Source organism: Acartia tonsa, chromosome 2 (assembly GCF_053477335.1).
Source record: "Acartia tonsa isolate MP-2025a chromosome 2, ASM5347733v1, whole genome shotgun sequence".
In the NCBI taxonomy this organism is placed as follows: domain Eukaryota; kingdom Metazoa; phylum Arthropoda; class Copepoda; order Calanoida; family Acartiidae; genus Acartia; species Acartia tonsa.
Window position 1 is genome coordinate 41,565,547 of NC_137261.1, and position 25,559 is coordinate 41,591,105.

Consider the following 25,559-nt stretch of genomic DNA (forward strand, 5'->3'; position numbering starts at 1 on the left):
GTATAAATGGATGCATAAGTGTGTCTAGAAAATAGTTTCAATTAGAACTCTTTAATAGTTTAATCTATGGACGACTGTCTAAACCAATTTTCCTTCTGTCTTGGCTTCAAATTAAACACCCAAAAAGAGACGGGGAAAGGTAATATGTAAAAAGTAGAAAATCTGAGTATTAAATATATTTCTTACGTGGCTCTATAAACAGAAGTCCGCAGATACATAAATAAAAATCACAGGTTTGTTTTCTTTTTTGTTTGCCCTGGCGGGCCGTATGTTATTGCTGCGCTAATCATTATTGGTAAATCACTTAAATTATTTACTTAATGTAAGTACATATACCCAGAGCGGATTAGGTTTTAAAAGAGATACCAAGTAAGGTGTTTCTTTTTTATGAGCCAGGGGTTTTATAAGGGTGTACTTTGAGATTTATGTTTTTGTATATTGTCTATTAAGTATTTACTACCTATTTAGTTAAGATAGACTAGGCTATTAAATTTTCTAGTTTTTAAAAAAGGATTTTTGAATTTTAAGTTAAAAGTTTTTGAAGCTACTCTAACATTTATTTTGTTTTGGATTTTTAAACTAAGAAAATTTCTTTACCTTTTTTAGTGAATTAAGCTCTCCAAGCCATTGATTAAGTAGCTTAGTTGGATCATCTTCATTGTCTGAATCTGCCTCCATCAAAGGGTCCATGTCTATCACCTGAACGATTTTCAATACATTTTATGCTATTGCAAAAGTAACAGGATGTCTATCGGTCTGTCTGTGTGTAATCGACCCCCCATTTTTTTTACTTTTTCTTTTTAAATCTAAAATACAAATTTGATTACCGAAATCAATTTTTCCACCACCCTGAAATGCACTTTGAGGCCTCTAGGGAAAAAAAGAAAATGTGCTAAATTTATCATATTTGGATTATTTTAGAATTAAAATTTAATAACATACCTTAGATTTGAGATGCTTGTCACAAGAAGTCACTTTAGTTACAGTTGGATAATTATAACTTTCTGAGTTATCTATAACATTAATGTTATCATAATCACTGTCTATAACACACTGATCCTTATTATTAGGCGCTAACGATCCGTTGGGGAATGGTTCGAGTCCTCCGTTTATCTGCTCTGCGACAAGTTTGAAAATGTTTGGCTGGCTGACACTGTCCACTCGTTCATACTGGTGGTGGGAACCGGAAGTTGGATGCACCAGGAAGCCGGAAACTGCCGGAACTAACCGCCTGAAAAAACAACAAAGGATTATATATTAAGGGTATTTTTCTGGGACATTTTTAGTATTGATTTTTATATTTTGTATATATCATATATTAAATTCATACAGAATGTTTTTGACATCTGTTTGAAATCACTGCTTTTAATGCATTTGACATATATTAGTCTATAGTTTCTGGGCTGCTTATGAATAAAAATATCCATTAAATATGTTAAGAAATATTGATTATAAATCATATTTTTTTGCAAAAAATATGATTTCCCCATAAAATGTGTTGAAAGAAGGGTATAGTGTGACAATAAAGTAATCATAATGTACCAGAATGTAACATGATACTTTTCCCCTATTCTCTTTGAACCAAAGGAACCATAAAGAATATTTTACATAAAAGTTTAAAATACGATTTCGTCCCATTATAATAACAAATATCTTTCAAAATCTAACATCTTTCTTACATAGCAACTGAGGAATTTTCATTTTAATCAATGTAAACTATGAAATGCATAAATAAAACTGACTGCTAATAATCTTTTGTTTTATTAAACTTAATTTATAGCAAGAATTATTTTTTCACATTATTTTCCAACTTTTTGTCCACACACACACACATACCCACATACCCCTTAGTAAGAATAACCGTTTTAGGGATATTGTAAAGCGCTGGATGTCAATATAATTTCTACAGGATATGTTGCTATTTTATAGACAGCTTTCAGATAAAAAAAGAGGGATGCGGTATGTTAAAAATGCGCTAACGTTAATTCATAAAATTGTCTATGGTACAAAAACTATTTAAATAAATCATCTCCATAAGGATCAACGCTTAGTGAAAAAAGAAATGCTAATTAAACTTTGGCATGCATAGTCAATAATTGAACTTTAAATAGGTAACAATTAAGAGATTTTAAATTTACTGGAATTTAATTTTGTCGCCCTCTTAAGTCTATTGTAGTTTGCTTTGGCGAAAATATGTCACAACATGTATACGAGTATACACAATACGTATGAATTTAAGAAGATATATAAATTATAATGTAGCTCCACTATTTAAAAAAAAGTAGAACAAAAGTATATTTTACATCCCTGGGATAAAATATATCTTTATTTGATCAAAGATTTTAGGGTATTTGTATATTTGATGTGTATATAAGGGCAGAAACTAATCACACACACAAACAGGAAGAATGATTAATCAAATTAAAATTATTTATCCGAGAACAAATATGTTCCGCCTTTTCTTTTATTATCCATTAGTCTATCCATGCTTTTCGCAATACATGTATACTTTACATCCTGAAAGATTTTTTTCGTGTATTTTTCGTCGGTCAAAAAGTTTGCAGAATATTTTGTTCAAAATGCCAATACAATTCTTTTTTGATGTATTTATGTCTATCCCAGCTAATCAAAGATGGGGAATTGATAATGGGGAAATGTTAAGGGGTGAGGGAGGGTATTATTGTTTTCCAATTAGTCTCACTTCTCACCAAAAATTTCGAAGATCCAAAATCAATTTCTGAAATAACTGAACAGTACAATTTCAGTCTCTATTCTAAATTGATAAGTGGTGTGATTATATTTAAAGCATAATAGAGAAACTTATTTTTTAGAAGCAAGACTTCTCTATTAATTGACTGCGTCAGTCTGTTTTTTTCAACTTTGCATTAGCAGGCGAGGCGGGACCAACCAATAACTAAATTAATTTTAAAAATATTTGTTTTTGTGATTTCGGGTTTTGTCTTGGGAGAATTAACGACCTTTTATTTGACGCCCAAATATTTCTACTTATATTCTAAATGTTGTGCTTTGAAACTATTAGATATCTTTTTCCTTGTTCTTGATTTTGTAAATGACTCATCCCCTAGTGTTAACTGCCAACGACAACAGACAGAAGGACCCAGCAACCGAATCAAATCCCTAGGGGGTGGATTTTTGTTCCAATAAGGGAAATAAGAAGGGGGTGAGGGGGGGGTGGGATAAGACCTATTCTGTCTTTACAACGATTGTAAACAAATTTTTCTGATTGACATTAAAGTATTGAATATCTGATGATCAATCTGTGTATAAATTTTTTGTACATTTTGTCTCTTTGCCACATGAAAAGGCAAACGGCTTTAATTTAATAAATCATTTCATTTTCAATACATTTTTTTTCATTTTCTAAAAAGACAGATAAGACGTGGGTAAAATGTTTTTAGGGTTAAAAATACAGTATAACAAGCCTTTGTATTGTACAACTATAAGTAAGAAGTAGAAAAAAATACCAAAAATTATGTCTACTAATGTTCATCATAATATTCGTCGAAGTGGGAGGGATTTTTCGATATTTATATTTTTAATGTAATGACTTTTTTGTTTTTGTTTTTAGTCAAAAATAGAAACTGTCTGAATAAAATATGAATATTTATATTCAAAATATTTGTCTTGTGGTATATTAACATTTTGATCAAATTCTTATAGACCAAAATATCTGTAGCCTATTGTTCTATTAAGAAAATGAAAAGTTTTGTCTGATCATCTTTTTGTTTGTTAGTCCACTTAGATCTGTTATACGGCTAAAGAATTGAACTGAATATAAAAACGACAAGGGGCGAAGCCAAAAGCGTATATGCATTGGGATTATATTCTTGGTTTAAAATGTTTAAATTTGGTAGAAAGATAAAAACGAGATCATTTTTCTGAACTAAGACCCATTTCTAAAGTTAAATAATCACATTTGTATCAAGGCATGTTAGCAGTCTGTTTTAAGTAGATAACAATAGTATAAAATAACTATAAACCCAATGTAGACTGTAGATATCGTCAAATTCTGTAGCTAAAGATAAATTATCCTAGATTTTAGAACAGGAACTGATACACTACTACTTGTTTTTTAAAATAAATTATATCTTTTTAGGTTTATTTCACAATAGCTTTTTAAAGTAGCGAAGCGACTCTATAATTCACTTTGTCGTCTATCCGTCACTACATTCTTACCGCTATGGATGATTGTCTCGGCTGATATTGCAGAAAGTGCATTTTTTGTGTGATGATACCCCATCCCAAAGAGCATCCTAGTATATAACTTACTTTCATGTAAGTCTGTCGGCTATAGTACAACATATCTTTTTTATCATATAATTTACTTTTATTTTTTATGAACGCTGAACATCTGCTACTTATGTCAGTCATCCTTTTTTAAGTCATAAATTTCATAAAATTAAATGTGTTTAAGTTTATTTAGGTATAAATATGTGGTAGATTAATAGGCAAGGCATACCTATACATAAGGCAAAAGAAGTCTTAAAAGGTATATCTTAAATACCTCGCCTTCTCTTCTTATTCATATTTTTATAACATACCAGTATCATCGAAAATAGTTTTTGAGCTACCATTTTACTACTATGAATGGTATTTACTATAATCTCTCAGGCTGAATTTTAAAGTGATTAATTATTTAGATTCACATAAGACTTGTATGCAGAGAACAATAAGCTATCAAGTTGTGATTAAACTGTTAATAATAAACCTAAAAACCCAACCTTGATAAAACTCAGACTGCAATCAAGTTCATTATTGCATAAACTGGATTATTTTCACGGATTAAACGAATTGAAGTCGAAGAGTTTAATGATATCAATTTTAGTATGTAGATAGTTTTTTGGGGATACGTAAAAAAAAGTCAGTAAGATCGATTTTTATTATGTTTTCTAGAGCTAATTTTACAAGACCATTTCTTAGAGTATAATTATTTTTTTTCTGATAAAATACCTTTCTCTATAAACATGGGTTCTAAAATACAGTAATATTCTGAGTCCAGCCTCTATTATACATCTCGTCTGGACAATGTAAATACGCTAAAACAAGGACGGCTATTTCAAAAGGTAGTAAAGCTAGTAATTTAGTTAAATCATCTTTTTTTAAAACAATTTTAGCGGCAATGCTTCTGGAGGCTCCTCAAGTGAGAGGGGGATGAGATTCTCCACTGTTAATTTTAGCATACATTTTTTTCTAGTGGGGGGGAGGGGGTGGGAATTTTTTCCAGGGTGTTTCCCTTTAGCAGGGTGGAAGTAAGCCCCCCCCCCCCTAAATAGTTATAATAATCCTTCCCTAAACATTTGAGAAGATTCACTGTAAAGGAGAAGCAGTTAGGTTAGTAAACAAGACAAACAGACATCCTGATTAAACCTTAGTGAATGGATAAATTATCTTAAAAGTCATAATTTAGAATATAGTGATGATACAGTAGCTCCGCTACTAAAAATGTATCAAATTATGTTTTTATAACACATATTATATATTTAATCTATGCATACTTTCATCATAAAAGCCCAATTTTCCATTATCATAAAAAGTAGACAAAAATACAATTTACAAATATCTACTATTAATTGAACTATATAGTAGTAGCCTTGGATTGTCTTCCTGATAATAATGTGTAAATTATGCCTTTAGTAGATGGCAATAATAATTTGTTGTACTCTCCATTAATTACAAAATTAATTTTTAGTAAATTATTTATGGGTTGATTTTATAAGATTGTTTGTTTTCTTAGCGTCTTTGAAAAGAATCAATTTTGAGGTCTCTAATCCTCTTAAAGTTATGAATAGGCCATGGCTATAATTCAATATACAAACTCTAATCTCTTTGAAGTGTGCTTTATTTTGTAATACTGTAAGACATTCGAAGAACAAAAATTTGTCAAAGGCTTGGTTCAAAGCATTGGGTAGAATCCTACAATAAAAAATAAGACTAACCTTTTTTTTAAGGTAATGGGATGATTTAGATTCAATTGCCCTATCAATATATCCCTGTCAACTTGTAAAAGTCCTAGGCTTCTAAAAAAAGGTCTATCATAAAAACTGATAATAAAAAATCCATCTTTAAATTGGACCAAATGGATACCCATAAATCATGGACCCTAACTAAATGGAAAAGAGTTTAATGATATCATTAAAAACATTTCATACAAATATAATTTTAAAAAAAACTGATAAGTCTTGTAAAAAAAAGGAATGCCATAGCATATAGAAAGATCAAATTTGATACCACAGGTCTTAAAATAAAACAAATTATAAGTTTAATAATATAGTTATTCAGAAAAAAAGGAAATGAGTGGTAAAACCAACAAAAAAACACAAACAATACATGATAACATTCAAAACAAATGTTTAAGAATTCTTATTTATGAACATGAAGCCTAAAAGGTTTTTGCTGGCATGTAAAGGCCCCATGTATTGGACAAGAAATGACCTTATTAGGCTCAAGTATTGGAATGGCATCTATCTACAATCTATCTAAATATAGAATATGGGGATGTTTCTCTATAATCACATATTTCTAAATATCACATTTTTATGTTTTTTATATTTCAATAATTTCGCAAGTAGTTTGATATGTTGTTATATTCAAATTCAAGATTATTATGGACCAATAAAAAGACATAAAGGCCCACATAGAGTATAGAGTAAACGTCGCTACAAATTGTTATGCCGTTTTGAACGAACACTTTCTTGAAATTTAGAGAATATTTGTAACTAGCGATGGTTATCGAAAATCAGGATGAAACTTCAATATACCATTGATTGGACAGCCAAGTCATTTAAATAAATTTCATCTAAATAAACTAGTGTGCTTTAAAGTACGATAAAATCTATAAAAAAATTAAAATAATTGCTTTTGTTGCTTAAAATTCAGAAATATGCCAAAACTATTGTTAGAAAACTAAAGGGTTTAGAAGCCAAATCTAATAACTTATTTAATTAATGGTATATATTGCTTTTTTCTACATACATATTTGTGAAGTTGTTGAGACACCAGCGACAATTTGACATTTTTGAGGAAATTCCATTTCAAATATTTGCCCAATTTTTTCTTGTTCTTTTTCTTTGTGTGAAATTGTTTAAAATTAGTTGATGAATGCTTTCTAATTTTCTTGGTCATAACACAATGACTTTCTATATTTGTTAGACATGAACACTGTGATATTTTATGGAGTGGTCATCTCTTACAAAAAGAAATAGCAACTATTTTTTCCTCTTTTAAAACTTTTTTTATGAATTGAGGGAAGGGGAATTGCGCTCTTAATGGAAAACAGTCTTTAATACGCAGGTACATGATTACAAACATTTTACTAGATCAGTAAAGTTTTTTTGTGATAACTAACTTACCGCCACCTACTCAAATTTGTCATGCATGCTCCTTCATTAAAATGAATTAAGAATAAAAGTATACTCATTCTTTTTTGTTTATTTGTAATCATTCTTTGGGTCATGGAAAATAAACGAAGTAGTGGGTTTCGTCGTTTTTTTTTCACAGTAGAGTTTGATTAGATTATTTTAGGTTAGATAAATGTTAATGATTGCCATGCATGTTTAGGAAATAATCCCTGCAGGGTTAGAGCCCCCCGCATTGGCTAGAAAAAGAGAAAAATCTACTGTGAAAATACGACGAAACCTGCTACTTTGTATTCTTTCCATGATCCAATTATTTTTTTTATAAAGATATACCATATTTTTAAATTTGCTCTGTATATCTACCATACGTATAAAGATTTTATAGGTAAATTTCCTTAAAAATTAAAAAAATCAGACAGTCCTATGTAGAAAGGTTTTGAGGGGGGAAAACTAGGGCCAGACACATTGTGATTAAATTGTATTCATTCCTACATTTTCTAAAATTGCTAAGGCCATACAATTACAGCTTATTTTTTCCTAGTTTTAGATAAGCAATGAACAGTTACTTTATTGTAATTTGTAGACTATAGAATCTGCCTATTGACTGATTTAACAATGGAAATCATGTACATATTGTAAGAGGAGGGGTTGTTTATTTCAACGATATTTTTTTTATTTTACACATTAAACCATTTTTCCCATGTTTGTGGTGAGTGAAGAAAGTCGCCCAAAAAAATATTCTGACTTCATAAAAATGAGGGATGAGGAGATCGGAGAGATGGATAATCCCTCATTTTTATAACGTCATATGCTGATTTTTTAAACAACTTTCTTCACTCACATGTTTGTGTTTGTTTTTAATATCATACTCACACACAGACGGACACCATGAACATATTCCAATGCTTTTACTGACAGGTATGACTACATACAAACAGATCAACACATAAAATAGAATAGCTTCGCTACCAAAAATCAGGGTGTGGGAAGAAATTTTGATTGAAAGAGAAATTGTATGTTTTGATCTATTTGACGTTTTTCAGGGCCAATATGAAATATGAATATCCTATTTACTAATGTAACAGGATGTGTGTGTTTTTATGTGTTAAAGTCAAGTAAGATCTCGTGAACGGTTGAAACAGATATTTCAACATTTTTCAAATGGTCCTTGGCAGGTTTTATGCTATTAAGTGGTTAGGAGCGATGAATTAAAAGCAAGAATATTTATGCTTTTTATCTAAAATCCAAAGTAAACATTGATTCATAAAACTCGTAAAATGTTGAGTTTTAGCTTTAAAAATTTAGGTTAGTTTTGTTTATAAATTTAGCCATTTGCAAAATTTTAGCAAAGACTAAACAATTTTGAAATTATTTATTTTACAAATGGACGGAAAAAGTAATATCATACAAAATTTATTAATCATGTGAAATTTGAGTAGCGCAAGAACAAAATTAAATGTCATAAGATTTTCCTTTTAAGAAGTATTATATTCATATGGTAAATATATATCAGTTTTAGCAGGTATAATCAATAAAATACACTTTATTTATAACCTCATCAATTAAAAACAATTTAAGCAGGGATTTATGTTTTAAATTTTTCTAAATCCATCAACTTACAAGGGACATGACTTAAGTGTCATCCAAGATTAAAAGATGTTTGATAAAATCATGTTTTACATAAGTAGCTGCGCTGTTATATAATTCTTGGAAATTCCAAGGCTTATGATACATAGGCAAAGTTATTTAATATCTATAAATTATTAATATTACCCATTTTGACCATATTTTAACTAAATATTAGTCCCGCCCTATTTCAATATTTAAAAGCATGGTTCAAACACATTTTCAAATATTTTTTTTCAAGAGGTTAAAATTAAGCCTATGTATTTCACAGTTTTTGTTTCTTTATCGAACAATTTAAATAACTTAAAAAGAATGAAAAACCATGCGTTGAGCCAAAAGTGCTACATTTGCTATTACTTTTATAACTTGCATGTATTCTCAATTTCATAAATTTGTATCATATACACCTAATACTTGATCAATTAGGCGTTTACAAAATGTAGCCAAAAACTTTTTGATATTGAAAACTAATTTTATCAACAAGCATGTTCAATGAATAAGAAGGATATTCCGAAATTTTAATGGTACTGCAATATTAATTTTTGCTAAAAATTTAATATGTATGTTATTTTGTATGGTTAACAAGAACGGGTATGATGAATTGCAGCATCAAATTATCCATTTATGTAATGTTAAACCTTTTAACTGTAACGCCCATACTAGGTATGTGATTCTAATTGGCTACAACAGGGATAAGTAAATGGAAGGTTAATAAGATTGACAGAATTTTATATGTCATATTCTAGTTCATCATTTTTAGTTTTATTAGCCCGGCCTATTTAAGTTAGATGTACACAAAATTTTATACATAAAACTAATTTGTGTATGATATCTGTTGTAAATATTATAGTAAATTTTATCATTACTTTAATCTTAATTAAAAATTTACTATTAATGAAAAACTTTGAAAATTGTAAAATCAAATGATTTAAATATTACCAAGAACAATTATGTCTAAAATTAGCATAGCAAAGAGACAGTAAACTGTAATAATAAATACAAATTGACGTATGATAGACTATAGAATATAGAATAGCTGTGCTTTTGAAAATTATAATTCTTTGTATGTAATTGTTACAAATTTAATCTACAGGAAAGTGTGCTCAGATAAGTGCATTTGTGAGTGTGTGTCTTTATGTGTGTAATTGTGTGTATGTGTAAATGTATGTGTGTGTGTGTGTATTGATTGAAGCAAGGCCACTGTGTTAAGTAACACCCATTATATTGTTGACTTAAGACCAAATTCTAAATTTCTAAAGGAATACCTTTATTGAATTTCTATATCTTATTTGGTCATATTGTCCATATTATTGTCATATTGTGTCTTGATTTTCTATTAACTATTTGAATTGCTAGATTATAATACTTAGTTTAAAAGTGAAATTTTCAGTAATTATTAAAAATCAAATTCCAGATTAAACGAGAAATTACATCCTTCTTAGTTGCAAAACTAATCTGAAAATTACTATCAAAAAAATACTTTAATGGCTGTATTTTTTTTAACTTTCCCCAATTCAATTCAATATTAACACAGTAATTGTCAGAAATATGAGCGGCAAATCAAAGGCTTACTTTTTATGCTTTTGCCAATTTTATTAAAACCTGACCTACTTACAAAGTGCGAATTTAAAATTGCATCAAATTTTGAAAATTCCTCATCTAACCAGAAATTCGCATATTTTTGATACGTTCCCATGCCAGTTAAACATTTAGAATGTCAAAGTTTTGCGTATTCAACTAATTTGCATATGCTATACATGTTCAATGGGGGAAGCTCATTTTTTTGCACACCCGGGTTGGATATACTTGCCAAAAAACTTCATTATTTAGACATACCTAAAATACAGTAATATTATTAATATTTTTTTCATATAAAAAAATTAAAATCTTAAAATTTACTGTAGATATTCATCCCTTAATCGCCCAACTAAAATGCCCTTCATGTCTTTTGAGTGCAGATTTTTGACTGTTTTCGCGCTGTCTTTCTGTTCAAATGTTATCAGGGATAAAACGTGTGAGTAAACAACCCTAACAGCTCAGTCGGTGTTTGGTTTAAGCAATCTTTGAAAATGTCAATATTTCAAAACTTCCTACGGCCTACTGTTAATAAGTTTAATTGTTTAAGGTTGCTTAAAGTGTGACATCTGCTATAAGGAGGCAAATGTTAGGTGGTAAGAAAGCTGGATAATACATAATTTTCTAAGGACAAAGAAAAGATAATTCGTGAGATATAAACTTTTGCATTTCACTCGTATACAGGAGAAAACACTGTAAACAAGTAAACAAAGGGATATCTATTAGCTATTTTAACTATTCCTTTAAGCCTGGTTATTACAAGTGAGGTTATATATGGGAATTATAATTTTCATCACGTACCTCTTTTAAGGCCAATCCAATTTTGTGTAGGCCATAGGATGGGGCAGTGGGTTGTGGAAAAAAATTGTAAAAAATGTTTCTATCTTGAATCTTTTCAAAGATTGTTTCTATTAATTTAGAATTTAGCATATGATATTGCTAATCTAATCCATTAATAGTGAATTTTTTTTATAATAGAATAGTTTTTTTTATAACATGACGCCCTTTCAATGGGTGGAAAGGGAAAAAGGAGTCATATAATCAAAGTGGTAAAGCTACTATTAGTTTTAAAAGCGACTCTTTTACTTATTTTGTCTGTCTGTGTATTTTTTCTTTTAATTTTGTACGTCTTTCATTTAAACTTTTGTATGATATGTTTTCGTTCATCGTTATATTAATCTTTTGAACATTTTTGTAGTGTTGCAAATGATTAAATATTTTTTTCGGTATGCTGTCCTTTTATTGCACGACTCTTATCCTTGTTGTTTATATGAGTTTCCATTATAATTCAGGGGTAGCGACAGTAACAGTAAATAAAAATATTTTCATCCAACTTTTATGGACTTTTTCTGGAGCAAATGTCAAATATATTATATTTTTAGCAAACTTAGGAATATTAAAATTTTGTAATCTGGAACATAGACAAAGATTTTGAAAATAAGATAATATATCATTAGGATTTATTTTAGCTTAGTAAACAAGGACAATCATATATTTTAGAAGCAAAGCAACAACATTCTAACAAGATTAGAATAGATTCGTTTTAAAAAAAAGTCAATAACGTAATTTTGCAGCTATCTTAAAAGTTATACCTTTAAAAAAACTGGCCTTAAACATAATCAAAAGAATGTATCTTCTATATTTTTCGGTAAAAAAACATACTTAAAATATGACATTGTTCTAGCTGCCATTGAAATTAAGTACATAAAGATATGTATGAATAGAAAATAATAATTAAACTGTGTAACACAAATGTTCTCAGTCTGAAATCCGTTCAATTTAACCTATATATCAAATTTCACATAAATAAATCTCATTTTCATTTCATTCAGTTACATTGCGTTTCAATTTTGATTGAGGGGGGAGGGGTAGGGCGGTTGAATGATATATCCATTTTTACTCCTATTGTACTCCCTAGGAATATAGTCTAAAACCTTACCAACATAAAGCTTTCCTAAAATCTATAAGCCTTTTCACATGCACTGGCAAACACAAAGACACATACACAAAACTCTATCTACCCTAGTGTTTGTGAATTTTGCATGATTTTTCTGCAGTGTTTTGCAAAATCGCGAATAGTGGCCATGTTTACCTAAGTGGCAAAACAAAACTTTTCCCAGGAAGCAGGGTTGGGTTGCCGTAAGTATTTTTCATAGGAAGCTGCAGAGAAGATAAAAGCCTTTCTTAAAAAACAATAAAAAACTAAATAACAATCTAAAGAATAAAAAAGAGAGGGTTAATTAAAGATGGGTTAATTTTTGGTAAATCATAAAGACAAAGATGACTTTAAATTTTCCAAAAACAATTAATAAAAAACTTTAACCACTTTCAATCAAAAAAAATACATAGCTGTAATGATAAATTAATCATGCACACAATTTGCACATTCTGCATTTGATAGCTTAGAATCATTAGAAGTAAGAAAGCGTTGCTATATGTTAACTTAAAATTTAGATCTGGCACAACAACCCTGCCCTGGAAAACAGATTCCTATCTAATCAGAACATTGATCAGCACAAACTTGAAAACCCAGGGATAAACAAGGGATATCTCATAAAAAAAATATTTTTTTCTCCAAAAGTTTAGTCCTGAAATAACTCAACTCGTGGCAAGGTTAATTTAGTAGATCATATGAATTTGTTCATATAAAGGCCGACAATTACAGACAACTAATTATTTGATTGTACAACTTTGTATTGAAACTACGATACACCTGTATTAGGGCCAAATAAATCCACCAACCCTACAAGAATGTTATCATAATATACTCAAATTTTGACTGATTTTTTCTTCAGATGCTTTATACCTTTAAAATGTTAAACTATTTGAGTATTTATTTTAACTACTTATGATTTGTAAATTTGCAAAGCTCAAGTATTAAATTTGCGGTCTAGCGCATTTTTTGAGGCAAAGCTACTTAATAATAAGGGTGCCTGTTAAAATATTTTTGGTAGGACAAAACAAATATCTTAATGGTCATTTGCAAACTTTCTTGGAGGTAGGGGACATCGGACACTAAATTACACTAGTACCCAAAGTTTAATTACCACGTTATCTTATTACTTGGCTCAGAAGCAATGCTTGCCAATTTTAAATTTTGATTGGTTGGTTTCAAACTAGTATTGTCCAAACTTTTCAGCCAATAATTTATTTTAATCTACGGAAGGGGAATTTTGTTTAACACTATTGGGAATGTGAGTTAATTTATCGTCTATTGTCTTATTCCTTTAGATCATCACAAAAAATTACCCTTCCTTATATAGTTTGTAATTTTATTTCATTATGACATTCTAATAGATGTTTCAAATAAACATTAGAGTTTCAAAAAAGCCACGCTTTTATGCTATTTGTTGTACTTGTTATTTTTGCAAACAGGCACACTCACACACATGTTAAATGGGATTAAATGAGTATTTTAACGGCTCTCTGACATGAAATTAGAAAATATTATTATTTTCAAAGTCAGCACTGTATTATAATTTGTTATTAAATTCAATGTATTAACAGTTATCTCTGATCAAAATTGGGATACAAATCTGCAAAACAAAACTAAACTGACATTAACTGGAGATCTACTGAAAATATTTTTTTTGAGAAATTGTCAATAATTAACTATGTTTTAACAATAATATAATATTCTATATTAAGTAATGTTACTGATAGCATATACAATTATATAATTTCTGAAAATTATGTTAAAACTTTCCTATTTAAAGCTCCCATAATATTTTGACCATATAACACTTTGAATAATATGATTAAAATACCATATATGTAATATTTCAATACATGTATTTTCATTCCATTGCTCAGCTTGATCCAATATATAACGGAATTGTAATCTAAAAATTACAAGGACAATTAAATCTGTAAGAAGGACAGCCAGAAAGCAGAAGAGCCTGTTATGTCTATGGTTTAAAAATATTTAATAAAGGTTTCTTTTAAACTAAATATAGACAATAATTTAAATTTTATAACTTAGAAACCTTCCCTAAAAATGTATCAAACATTACCTTTTAAGATGGAAAAAGAACCTATGCGAATGGTTAGTCACCACCCAGTGAATGTGCTGTAACTCTAAAACTTTATCTCGTAACCAACCCATCATTGTTCACATTTTTTATATTTGATATGTTTATAAAAAGTACCTATAATGTCTTATAGATACCATATAACATTTTAAATCATTTCTAAATTGATAGATTTTTATATTAAGGAATGAACTAAAAGCATGTTTTATGTTATCATAGATATATTTTGTAGCGCAATTAATCTGTAATCATTTGTTAGTTTGTTAATGCTGAGCTACATATGGATATAAAAATCCTTGTTATAATATACATACAATAAAACCATCACTCATTTTTTAAAGGAATGTCAATTAACAATTGAATTTTAAAAAGATTGATTTATAAATCATAAATTTCTGAGAAAACATAAAAAGGTACACACTACACACGCCCATTGATTGGCGCCTACGCTAGAAAAGCAAATTTACATATTTTTGGACTAAGAATAGTCAGAAGAAGAAGGATATTTTTATTAAATATGTTTAACAAAAGTAAATAAAAAATAATAGAAATATATAATTCTATCGAGTATTGTAAAATTTAAAAAATCAATTATACTTTCGACAGACTTGCCTTATAAAATTGAAGCAATAATCCCTATCACACGAACTTTTTATCCTCAAACTAATCCCCAGTTCCACTAATATCAACCCAAAAATGCAATATTACTCATATTTGATTGAAAACATTAAGACAGAAATATAATTTAAGTGGCGCCTTCAAAATTAAAATAAACATATGACTAATATTTGAAATAAAATCTAGGACTGAAATTTGTTCTGGATAAAATGAACAAAATAATATGGACAGTCATAAAAAGTAAAAAATAAATTCTTCAAAAATAACAAGACATTTTGTTAAGGAATGTTTTAGATAAAACCTTATAATGACCCTAAATAAAGGTTTTATTCAACAGGAATCTAACAAGTAAAAATTTGATTGGGTTGCGTGTAATGAGATAGGAGTGTGGGTTTATTTTGGCAAATCTAATACAGCTAAATAATTGAAATTTCCTTTGTATGTCTTTTTATATAAAAAAAAATGTTTTACCTATATTAACACTAACGCTCTGTCACATAAAGAAGCTGCTATATTATATACTAGCGGCTACACCCTATAGCAGCCTCTTGGGGCACTTAAGGTAGGAGGGGGAAAAGTCGACCTCGTCTCAATTTTATTTGAGTTTCAAAAGAGTAAAAAAAATATTTTTTTGGGGGGAGGGGGGTGAAGACATCCTCCCCAAAAATGATTTAAAACCTTCCCAGGACCTATAAGAAGTGTTACTGTAAAGGAGAACAATAGCGAGATCCTTCGGGACAGACAAAAAACGCTTACTACTTTATATAATAGGATTTCTATGTTAGATTTAGCTAAAAATATTTTTCAGGGCTAAAGCACTGGCCATTACTTGTGTGCTATAGGAGCATATGTCAAATTGGCCTGACAGATATGGCTTGTCTGCCTAGGTTTTTTACCCTTTTCTATTTCCTCTGCCAAGCCAGCCACGAAAATGACCTATAACGTGCAAGGAATTCATATAAAGTTATGGACAAAATATCACTTAAATTCCTTTTTGAAAATACAATTAAAATGCCTGTAAGTAAAACATCATCCTTTATGAGGTCATTTTTCTTACCGCATTTTTATGTTTGTCGATGGACGATTTTTATTAATTTTTCAAATATTTCTTCGAAACAAAATCTACCTATGATATTTTCTTTGTTTTTTTTCTTCTAAAAACAAACTGTAAAATAATTTCAAATATAATATAAAAAAAACCTAAAAAGAACATGACAAAATTTATTTAATTAAAAAGAATATTAACTCTTTTTGTTCTAGAAGTAAGAATAGGAAGTGCTTTGTTTCAAAGCTATTTACATAAAAATGTTGAAAACTTGGATATTAAAACACAGGGATGCATGTATAACAAAATGGAAATTATATAGAAGATTCTTATCAGAATGATGATCTGCTTTTGGAAATTGTTAAATATTAAGGGTAAGAAAGAGTTGTAGATTGATATAACCCCTAATGTCCTTTCTCTCCCTGATAAACCATTTCCAAGTTTCTTAGAATTTATCAACATAAAGAGAGACAAAAGTGAAATAAATGCATAAATGCAAAGTTGGTGAATATGCAATAATTTTACTAAAATAACATGTACAGTTTTATTATATTGTTTTAGTAAGATTTAGTTAATTCCTTAAAAAAAATATATTAATTCAAAGCACTTTACTAATTGAAAGTGTGCTCCCAAAAACAGAAAATGTACAATCTAGTAAAGTTTCTTTAGAGTAATATCAAGTTGTATAAAAACAATATTCAATTTCTTTCTGATTTCATAATTTTATTCTAGCAACTGGGGTAATATGTTCATAAAACTATCTTTTTACTGTTTTAAAATCAAAGAGACTCAATTATAATTACAATTAGTCACTTACAGCAAAGCATTTAAAACACATAATTGCATTATATTAAGGTAATGTATATAGAATACGTGGGTAAAGTAATAGATTCTTGCATATACTGATAACATGATAATCCTAGCTGGCTAATATAATTATACCCCATCTCCTCCCCTCCCACTGGAAAAACGAGCAGACAATTGTAGCAACCTAAAATGACTACAAAATCCCCCATGTCACAACATTCAAGTATTCTATGTACATTATTTTAAAAAAAATGTAAGGGTGTTTGCGAATTAGTCAACAAGCAAGTACGTAAGTAGACAGAAAAATGTTCACTCATTTTTAGATGACTGTCAAAAGAAAGGTCGTACAGATGGACATGCCCTAAAATAGCTAAGCAGCTAAAAAGCAAAAGTTTTATACAGATAATAGATTGATAACTTTATAAGTTCGGGTTGAAAACAAACATACTAAAGATTGATATATTGCATGATATCTCTCTCAAATATTTATATCATTTCAAAAAATGTGTATCAAAGGATAGAGAAGATCTACGTATCCCAGCCCCCCACCCCCCCCTCTTCCTTTAACAATATGAGCTACCATTGTCAGAATTTTGAACTAAGGAATTTTAAGGGACAGGTTAAACTTTCCTCCTTTAATCTAATTATCATTGATGAAAAATATTTATAAAAAAATTATGAACTATTGTCTCTATTCCTTAATGTATTTATACTATTTTGTTTTCTACTTTTCATGCTACATAGATTTCATTTCACAAGAAGGGTGTGAAAAAATAAATTTAAAAACATAATAAAGCACACTTTTTCAAAAGTATTATATCAAAATAATTGCTATTAAATAAAAAAAAGTTTTGAAACTTGAAAAATAATCTTTCTTCCTAAAATCTAAACCAAATATGACCTTCAATGATTAGAAACTAAAACTTTTAGCAACTTTTATGAAGTAGAAAAACTTCCAATCACTAACTTTTTTTAGTTTAAAAGTAAGTTTATTTGTGGAAAATTTTTCGATCAAGCTTCATAAAAACGGTTTTAAAAAAAGATTACTGATTCCAAGCTGTTTTTCAGCGATACAATGACATATTTTAAAATAGAGGAGGTTTTTTTATAATCCATTGGCGATCCCTGTATACCTGTCACACGGTACAAATATGCATATTATATATGTATGTATATTGAATAAAATAAGCATGTCTAGATTCTAATACATGATATGAAATACGTTTACAATATTTCAACTTTCAATTAAGGCGTTCCGTTTTCTTTGAATTAAAAACATAATATAGGTTATAATGTTAAAGTAATGGCTTAATATTTTAAGAATTTTAAGGTCAAGATTTTAAAATTGTTTTATAGTTTTTAGAATTTATTATATGCATGCATTTTTAATGTGTACAAAAGTCTCAGGATACAGAGATTGAATAATTGGCGATAAAATTTATTTACCTCTTCCTTGACCCCAATGGAGTTTATTATCTGGGGTACGAGGGGGACTTTGAGCAACATTGCCTTGTCCCTCCAAGAATTTTTCCCATTCTTATAGAATTAGTAATGATTATCTGCCAAATTGGATGAACCTTATTCAAAATGGTTCCTTAAATCAATCATTATCATAGGTATTACACAACATTTTGAGGCTAAAACAGGTAATCCTTACCGAGATCTCACATTACCCAATCCCAATTGGAACCATCGTTTTATTCTGCCAAACTAAATTAATTGTCTATGTCACATTTAAACATAGGTAATTATTGTATAGATCTACAATTTTAAATGAAAAAAAATGTAATAATTTGTTTATTTTTACTTTTAGTAAAAGTAAAAATGGTTCTCATGTAATTTTTTTTTCAAAGTAAAGGAACAGCACACAAAAAGGAATATTTAATTAGCTCATTCACAGTCAACTAATATATATGTATTTTGGTACTTTTTAAATTCGAAATAACCCAATTAAGAATAAAAACAGTTAAAATTTTAATGAGAAATCTGGGAAATGATAAAAATCAGTTGATTAATCTATGACAAGTTATCTTAGCATCACCAAACTTAAGTCAATCCACTTATGAAAATCACCGTAAATTTTCTACCTCTTGAGCTTAATTTTATGTTGTTACACCTTATCTAAAATGATGTTAGAGACAAATTTAAACTACTAATGATTCTAGTAGTCAATACTAAACTTCTAGACTTTATAGGGTGGTTTTAAAATTAAATTTCTTTGCATTTTACAAGAATAAGACTATAAAAAAGAAATATATCATTGAATAATTATATTTTTTCCATTATTTCATATTGTTATTCCTTTTAGTAATCTTCTTGTTTAATGAAAATCAGGTTAGATTTAATTTAAGAAACTAATGTAACAATTTATTTAGCATTTAAACGAGGCTTTGAATATAAAATTGTTGCCAATAAGCTAATTCTTGGATAAACCTAATTCGTAGAAGTCAGGGGAAGGGAAAAATATATTTAAGAAAAATCGTAAAATAAGATACAAATAAATTTTATTTTATTTCCACTTAATTTCGCCTTTCTAAATTCCTGGCATTTATTTGCAATGGTTTATATTGACTGTAAAAGTGGTCTATGGTCACTGTTGTAACTGTTTGGTGCTTAAGTTGATATTATAGTTATTTATCGCATCGTATTATAGACAGCTTTCCGCGGATATAAAATAAAAAATCATAAGATTTGGACCAGTTTTGTTAGCACCGGAGGTGTTAATTTTATGGTTTTTATTTTATCATTCGTGGAAAATTGTCTGATAGGATGCTATACATTATATTTCAGTAAGGCTGAGAACCGGTTCCTTAAGAATATTAATCGGCTTCGAAGCAATACTGGAAATATCATCATAGTGACATAAAAAGCAGTAAAAGTTGGTCGATCCACAAATACTCTGCCATCTGCTTCTTAGGATATCTTTACATGTCCTAAAATCCGTCGAAGCCCTTAGAAATTTTCGGTTAGCGTGAAATGTTTGTAGCAAATTGAGGGAGGAACCAATTAATTTCTGTTGGGAAAGCTTGTAAACTTGGGTAACTCAGTAGGAACTCAGGGAGAAAGGTATGGGTAATCAAACAGACCGAGAAAGCTAGTAAGTTTGAGTAAATCATTAGGAACAAAGGGAAAAAGGTTAGCCCAATCAAATTGCTTTAGAAAATCTCGAATAATTAAAGACCAATAGATAAATAGACACGAAATTAAAGAGCTTGTAAAAAATTTAAACTGGGTAGACTTATAGCATAAAGCTATGTTTGATTCAACGTAATTCATACACATTACATATGGCACCCAGAGTGAAGGTTATAAAACGGCATTTTAGCCAAAGAATTAATAAATTCGTTTTACTTGATTCCTATATTCGTGTAATACATATACTGCTTGATTCTATTTAACCTGCGATAAAAGAAATACATTTCTATTGTTTTATATCTTATTATAATTGAAACAAAAAATGAGGCAAAAAAGCGCAAGCCTAATCAAATATCGGTTGGTTTTATGAGCTTTTATAATTGATGGTTGAATCTATTACCGAGGGGTTACAGTTTATACCTTATTTATAACCCCTTTTAGATCTTATCAATAATATATTGCATAAAAATGTTAATGTTAGAATTTTTAACATTTATTTTGTTATTATATTTTAGAGACCTATGTAGTCATAGCTGACATACGATTGTCAGGGCTTTATGTAATATTTGCTTAATATTTATGTTAATATGTAATATATGTCTTGCTTATTGACTCAAGAATAACACAGCAAAGAGTTCTGATTAAAAGTTAATAAGTCTTAAATCTTTAAAAATTTTTTGTAGAAATAATAAGTATATGTATTAAAAATGAAAACAAAGACTTAAAACGGCCTAAATCTGTCAGTTTTTGATCAATTGGGCGTTTGTTGTATATTTGAGCCTACTTAGTTATAACATGTGAGTTTTTAGGCATATAGATAGGCATTGAGTATGTTTATGTTTGTTTGTCTTTTATCAGTTATACAGGGATATATTTTTACAAATTTCAACAACTTTTTAAATGCCATTAATAATTTAGTACATATTAATGTTGGTTATAATGTTAAAGTATTTATCAGTCTGTTTCGCTTATTTCCATCATATGACAGCCAGGACTACTTTTGTTTCATGCCATTTGGTCTACATTACCCAAAAGATGTTATGTATAACTGAACTGAATATAATCTTCATTAGCCTATCAATCCATCCCTTAACTGTTGCTCTTGTAACTTGAGATTTTCAATTAAATGATGACACGATCTTTTTTATTTAGTTTTTTCTTCTTCTACAATTGTATAGTGTATGTATAAAATTGACAACAACAAAAACAAAGGAATATTCAAATTCATTACCAGCGTAGCAATAATCTTATTTTATTTAATCAGAAATATCAGAAAAAGAGTAAGATTATATTGAAACATATTACATGTTTAAATTTACCTAAAAATTGTACAGTAGCTCCGCTACTAAAAGACAAAGAATGATTTTTATGTCACTTGTTACTAACTTCATTTTTTAGTACATCATTTGATAAAAGTACTTTTTTTGTATTTTTAAACATAGCTCGCAGATTTTTTTCTAAAAATCTTTTTAGTATGATAAAAGTACCTAATTTTACAAAGAGCATTTAAAAAATAAAATAAATCCTAGTATTGTAAAAATTACATATTTAAGGCATGGTTTTTCAAAATATTATGAGTAGGTATTCGAGATAATTTTGAAAAAATATTTCACCCATAGAAAGCGTGATTTTAAAGTTATAAAATAATGATATTAATCAGGCGAATGAACTTTGTAATTAAATTTATGATAAATATTTAGCTAGTTTAATTACTGGTGGTGGCTACATGTACACTATATCATTATGTTTATTGTTTAACGTGTACAAAAAATATCAAGAAGCTTTAAACCATCTAATCAAGCATTTTTATCAATTTTAAACAATGAATTCTATTGTAAAATTAAAACTATACCGTCGTCTTATGATTTGCAAAAAAAACTGTAGAGAGCTAACAGACCTTAGGCGCGCCTAAATTTTAGTAAAGTCTTTTGAGACAATCTGATTATCTCTATGGGTAAAAATGAGTGATGGATGATACAAATTATATTATTTATGTATATTTAATACACTAGGACAATTATGTCCAGAAGTAACGCAGCTACAATAAGATCAGAATAAAAAAACAGTAATATACTACATAAAATAGATATAATAGATAACAAAAATATATTAATATTTAGATAGAGATAATCTTAAGTTCTGTAAATATAACTTTCTATATTCATTCAGCTACGCGTCCATTCATATATTGTGACTGATAAAATAGTTCCATATTGGCCTAAAGAAATTATAGAACGGCTGCACTAACCCACATAGTTTTCATAATTCTTATCACTAAGCCATATTTATGTATTTTAATCACTATTGATATCACATATAACTACACACGGACGATAGAGATACAGCACTTGAAAAACAAAACTATTTTGTAGTTTCAAGGAAACTTTTCATGACTATCTAAACAGTTTGAAATATATTGGTTAGTTTCCACACATTTATGTACATTTTGACTCAAACCCCATGGCATTCAATCACAGACTGTTTTCTAAAACAACAGCAAAAAAATGAGGTTGTGACCGTGCTATGTCAATACTAAAAAACCATCCAACAGCCCAAATTCCCCCTTTCTCCCTCTCTCTTTCTATCTACCCATTATAGGCCAGTATATGTATTATCGTATATGTAACTTAAATCTCCCCCTTAAAAAGCAACCACTCCTCCTAAACTTAAAAGCACATTGTAATTCAATCCACGCAGGTTTCTTAGGAATTTGGCCTAATGCCGCAAAAATGCGCAAAAGGCCGTTACGCCATTTTTCTTTGCGATGATTGCAATAATCACTTGAACGTATACGTGTGCATCGTATTATCCTTAGGTGGAAATACCAATAACATGAGTAAATTTGGAGAGGTATTTATTTAATGACAACACCTGTATAATTTCATTACCTAAAAACACTAATAAATGCTATACAGGTTTTTAAATGGCTAGAAAAAGAATATAAAAAATGTAAACTTCTGTAAGCAAAGCATTTTTTTTATATTTAAATCTAAAAAAATCCTCGAAAAAAAATAATTTTATTGCCCTAAAGAAAAAGGCTCTGGTTTTGATAGATTTTTCTACATAGTTTATGCTTTTATAAAAATGAATAAAAATATTTAATGAGTCATTTTCTTTTAAATTGAGCAAGACAATATTTTGACAAAAAGTGCACAAAGTATGACAATCTAGGTATGCTTTGCTAAATTTTATTTCAACAAAAAAATAGAGAAATGTGATTTCATAAATCATGTTAAAAATTTTCCTAACCACAGACAATGATAAAATTGTTAAAATATGAAAAATGCATTGTCTGAAATCCTGTATGTATGATTTGTCAAAAACATAATAATATTAAAAACATAGATAGCTAATATTTGCTCAAGTCTAATGACCCGATTTAAAGTCCTATATTCATATATAGATAATTTGTAAGACACTTTGTATCATACAAAAGGGAGATTTAAAGGTATATTACTTAATGAATTAGAAAAAAAACATGAAAAAAATTAACTATAGGGGCAATACAACGTGAGAGTGTTTAAGGTTCTAAAGCAATACTCTATTGCAACAACTCATATAAATAAACAAACAATAATGCATTAAAATGCTAATTGACCACAACAAATGCAAATATGGGCTCCAATTAAAGTCCCAAAACTTATGAATTACGTCAGCTAAAATGCCTTGCTTAAAACTCTAGAAAAGGTCAAATTATGAAATCTATACAGATATTTTACTCGAAAAAAATAACCCTTAAGTATTATTTTCGTATATTTTGGTATGTAGAAATGAATGTTTTAAAAATCAAAAGATATAAATTGTCTTCTGAGATTTGTGAAGATAAACACATTAATACTCTACTTTTATGTATGCTTATTATATTTGAGTACAAATCTATTGATAATTTTTAATTGAAATTCTACTAAACATTGAAATTATCTAAACATGTATGCATAGAACAAAAATGAGAAAAATATACCATGTACCAACTATTACTATTACTAGTATGTTGAAAGTTTATAAGAGATATTTGGTGTGACAAGCCCTATAATCATTCCTCCCCTATGTTTGTGTACATAGACATACAAACAAACTTCAAAGAATGAGGTATCGTACTGGCCAATTTAAATCAACACATAGACATGATAAATAGTCTTAAATTCTTATAAAAGTGTTCTTATTAAGACTAAAATGACATGTCAATGATGAGGGACTTGCATGTCATTACAATTTTCGTTTAATATCATTTAGTCGACAAGTAAATTTTCTTTTCAATTCAAGAATCTTTCAGGCCTATACTTCCATGTTTTTTTTGTCATTACCAATTCCTAAATCTCTGTATCCACCTGTGAGCTGTGTAAGTTTAAGGACAATTTATTGAATGGGCCTACAACCCCTTCACTCCCCCCCCCCCCCTACACGCACATATACACATACACACACTTACTTTTTAGGAATGTCAAGCTAATTTTCGTAGAAAGGGTTGGGTAGAAATGGGAGTTAAATTAAAAGAATTGCTTAAAGTCAAAGGAATAGTTAGGCTTCTTTAGAAAAAAAATATCTATTAAAACTTATGACCGTTTTTTTGTTTTAAATCTAATACTTTTAAGAAATAAATTCTAAGACATATTAAAAATGTATTTTACCTTTTTCAGTAATCGCTCTTATCTAAGTAATGATACTGAAAGTAGAAACATACCTGCAAAAATAATAAATTTTTAAATATAAAGTTAGTAATAAAATATTCGCTCTATCCCTAACACAAATCAAAAACGTATAAGGCAAAGTCCGGGGCGAGCTATCAACACAAATCATTTAATATCCCATCTTCCTCACCAAGTTCTTTATCATTGCTTTGTACATAGGCATTTATACCATTATCCCCCACATTTATCATATTTCATTTTATTAAGGGATAATTGTATTTGTAAAATGGTTGAAAAATTAAGCAAAGATGAATTTTAAAATGATGTAAAGTGAAAAAAAAACTTTTGATAAAAGAAAAATGTGAAAGTATTTAGTAAAACAAAGAGAAAAATATAGGCAATTTCGTAATAATATAGGATTTGCGAACTTGCTAATAATTATTAAATATGGTAAATAAAACACTGTCTATAAAATCATACATAATTATATTTGTTTGAATTCTTAGTTATTTTGAAATTTTTTCGTTTTTCTACTTTAAAATCAGCCAATACACAAATAAGGCGAATATATTGAATATACCCCCTTTTATATGGAAGGTGCACTATAACAAATTAATCTCCATATACCTAACCCTACTTCCTTGCATAAACGTAACCCAAGCCTCTATCTCTACATAAATCATTAAATTAAAATTATTATTCCTTTGCATGTCCCATG

At 28.8% G+C, this 25,559-nt stretch overlaps 1 protein-coding gene across 2 annotated transcripts in view; it reads right to left on the reverse strand.

The window, feature by feature from the left end:
* LOC145311884 (uncharacterized) overlaps positions 1-25,559 on the reverse strand; it is a 116,191-nt gene that overhangs the window by 12,826 nt on the left and 77,806 nt on the right. Inside the window, exons 1-3 of one of the 2 annotated variants that reach the window (XM_080150906.1) lie at positions 14,591-14,700; positions 943-1,231; positions 598-699 (exon numbers count right to left, since the gene is read on the reverse strand). In XM_080150906.1, the coding sequence (XP_080007032.1) occupies positions 598-699; positions 943-1,231; positions 14,591-14,685 (486 nt within the window). In that variant the 5' untranslated portion in view covers positions 14,686-14,700. Of the gene's footprint in view, positions 1-597; positions 700-942; positions 1,232-14,590; positions 14,701-25,559 lie in introns of those variants that run through there. The other variant, XM_080150907.1, reaches the window with a different exon arrangement.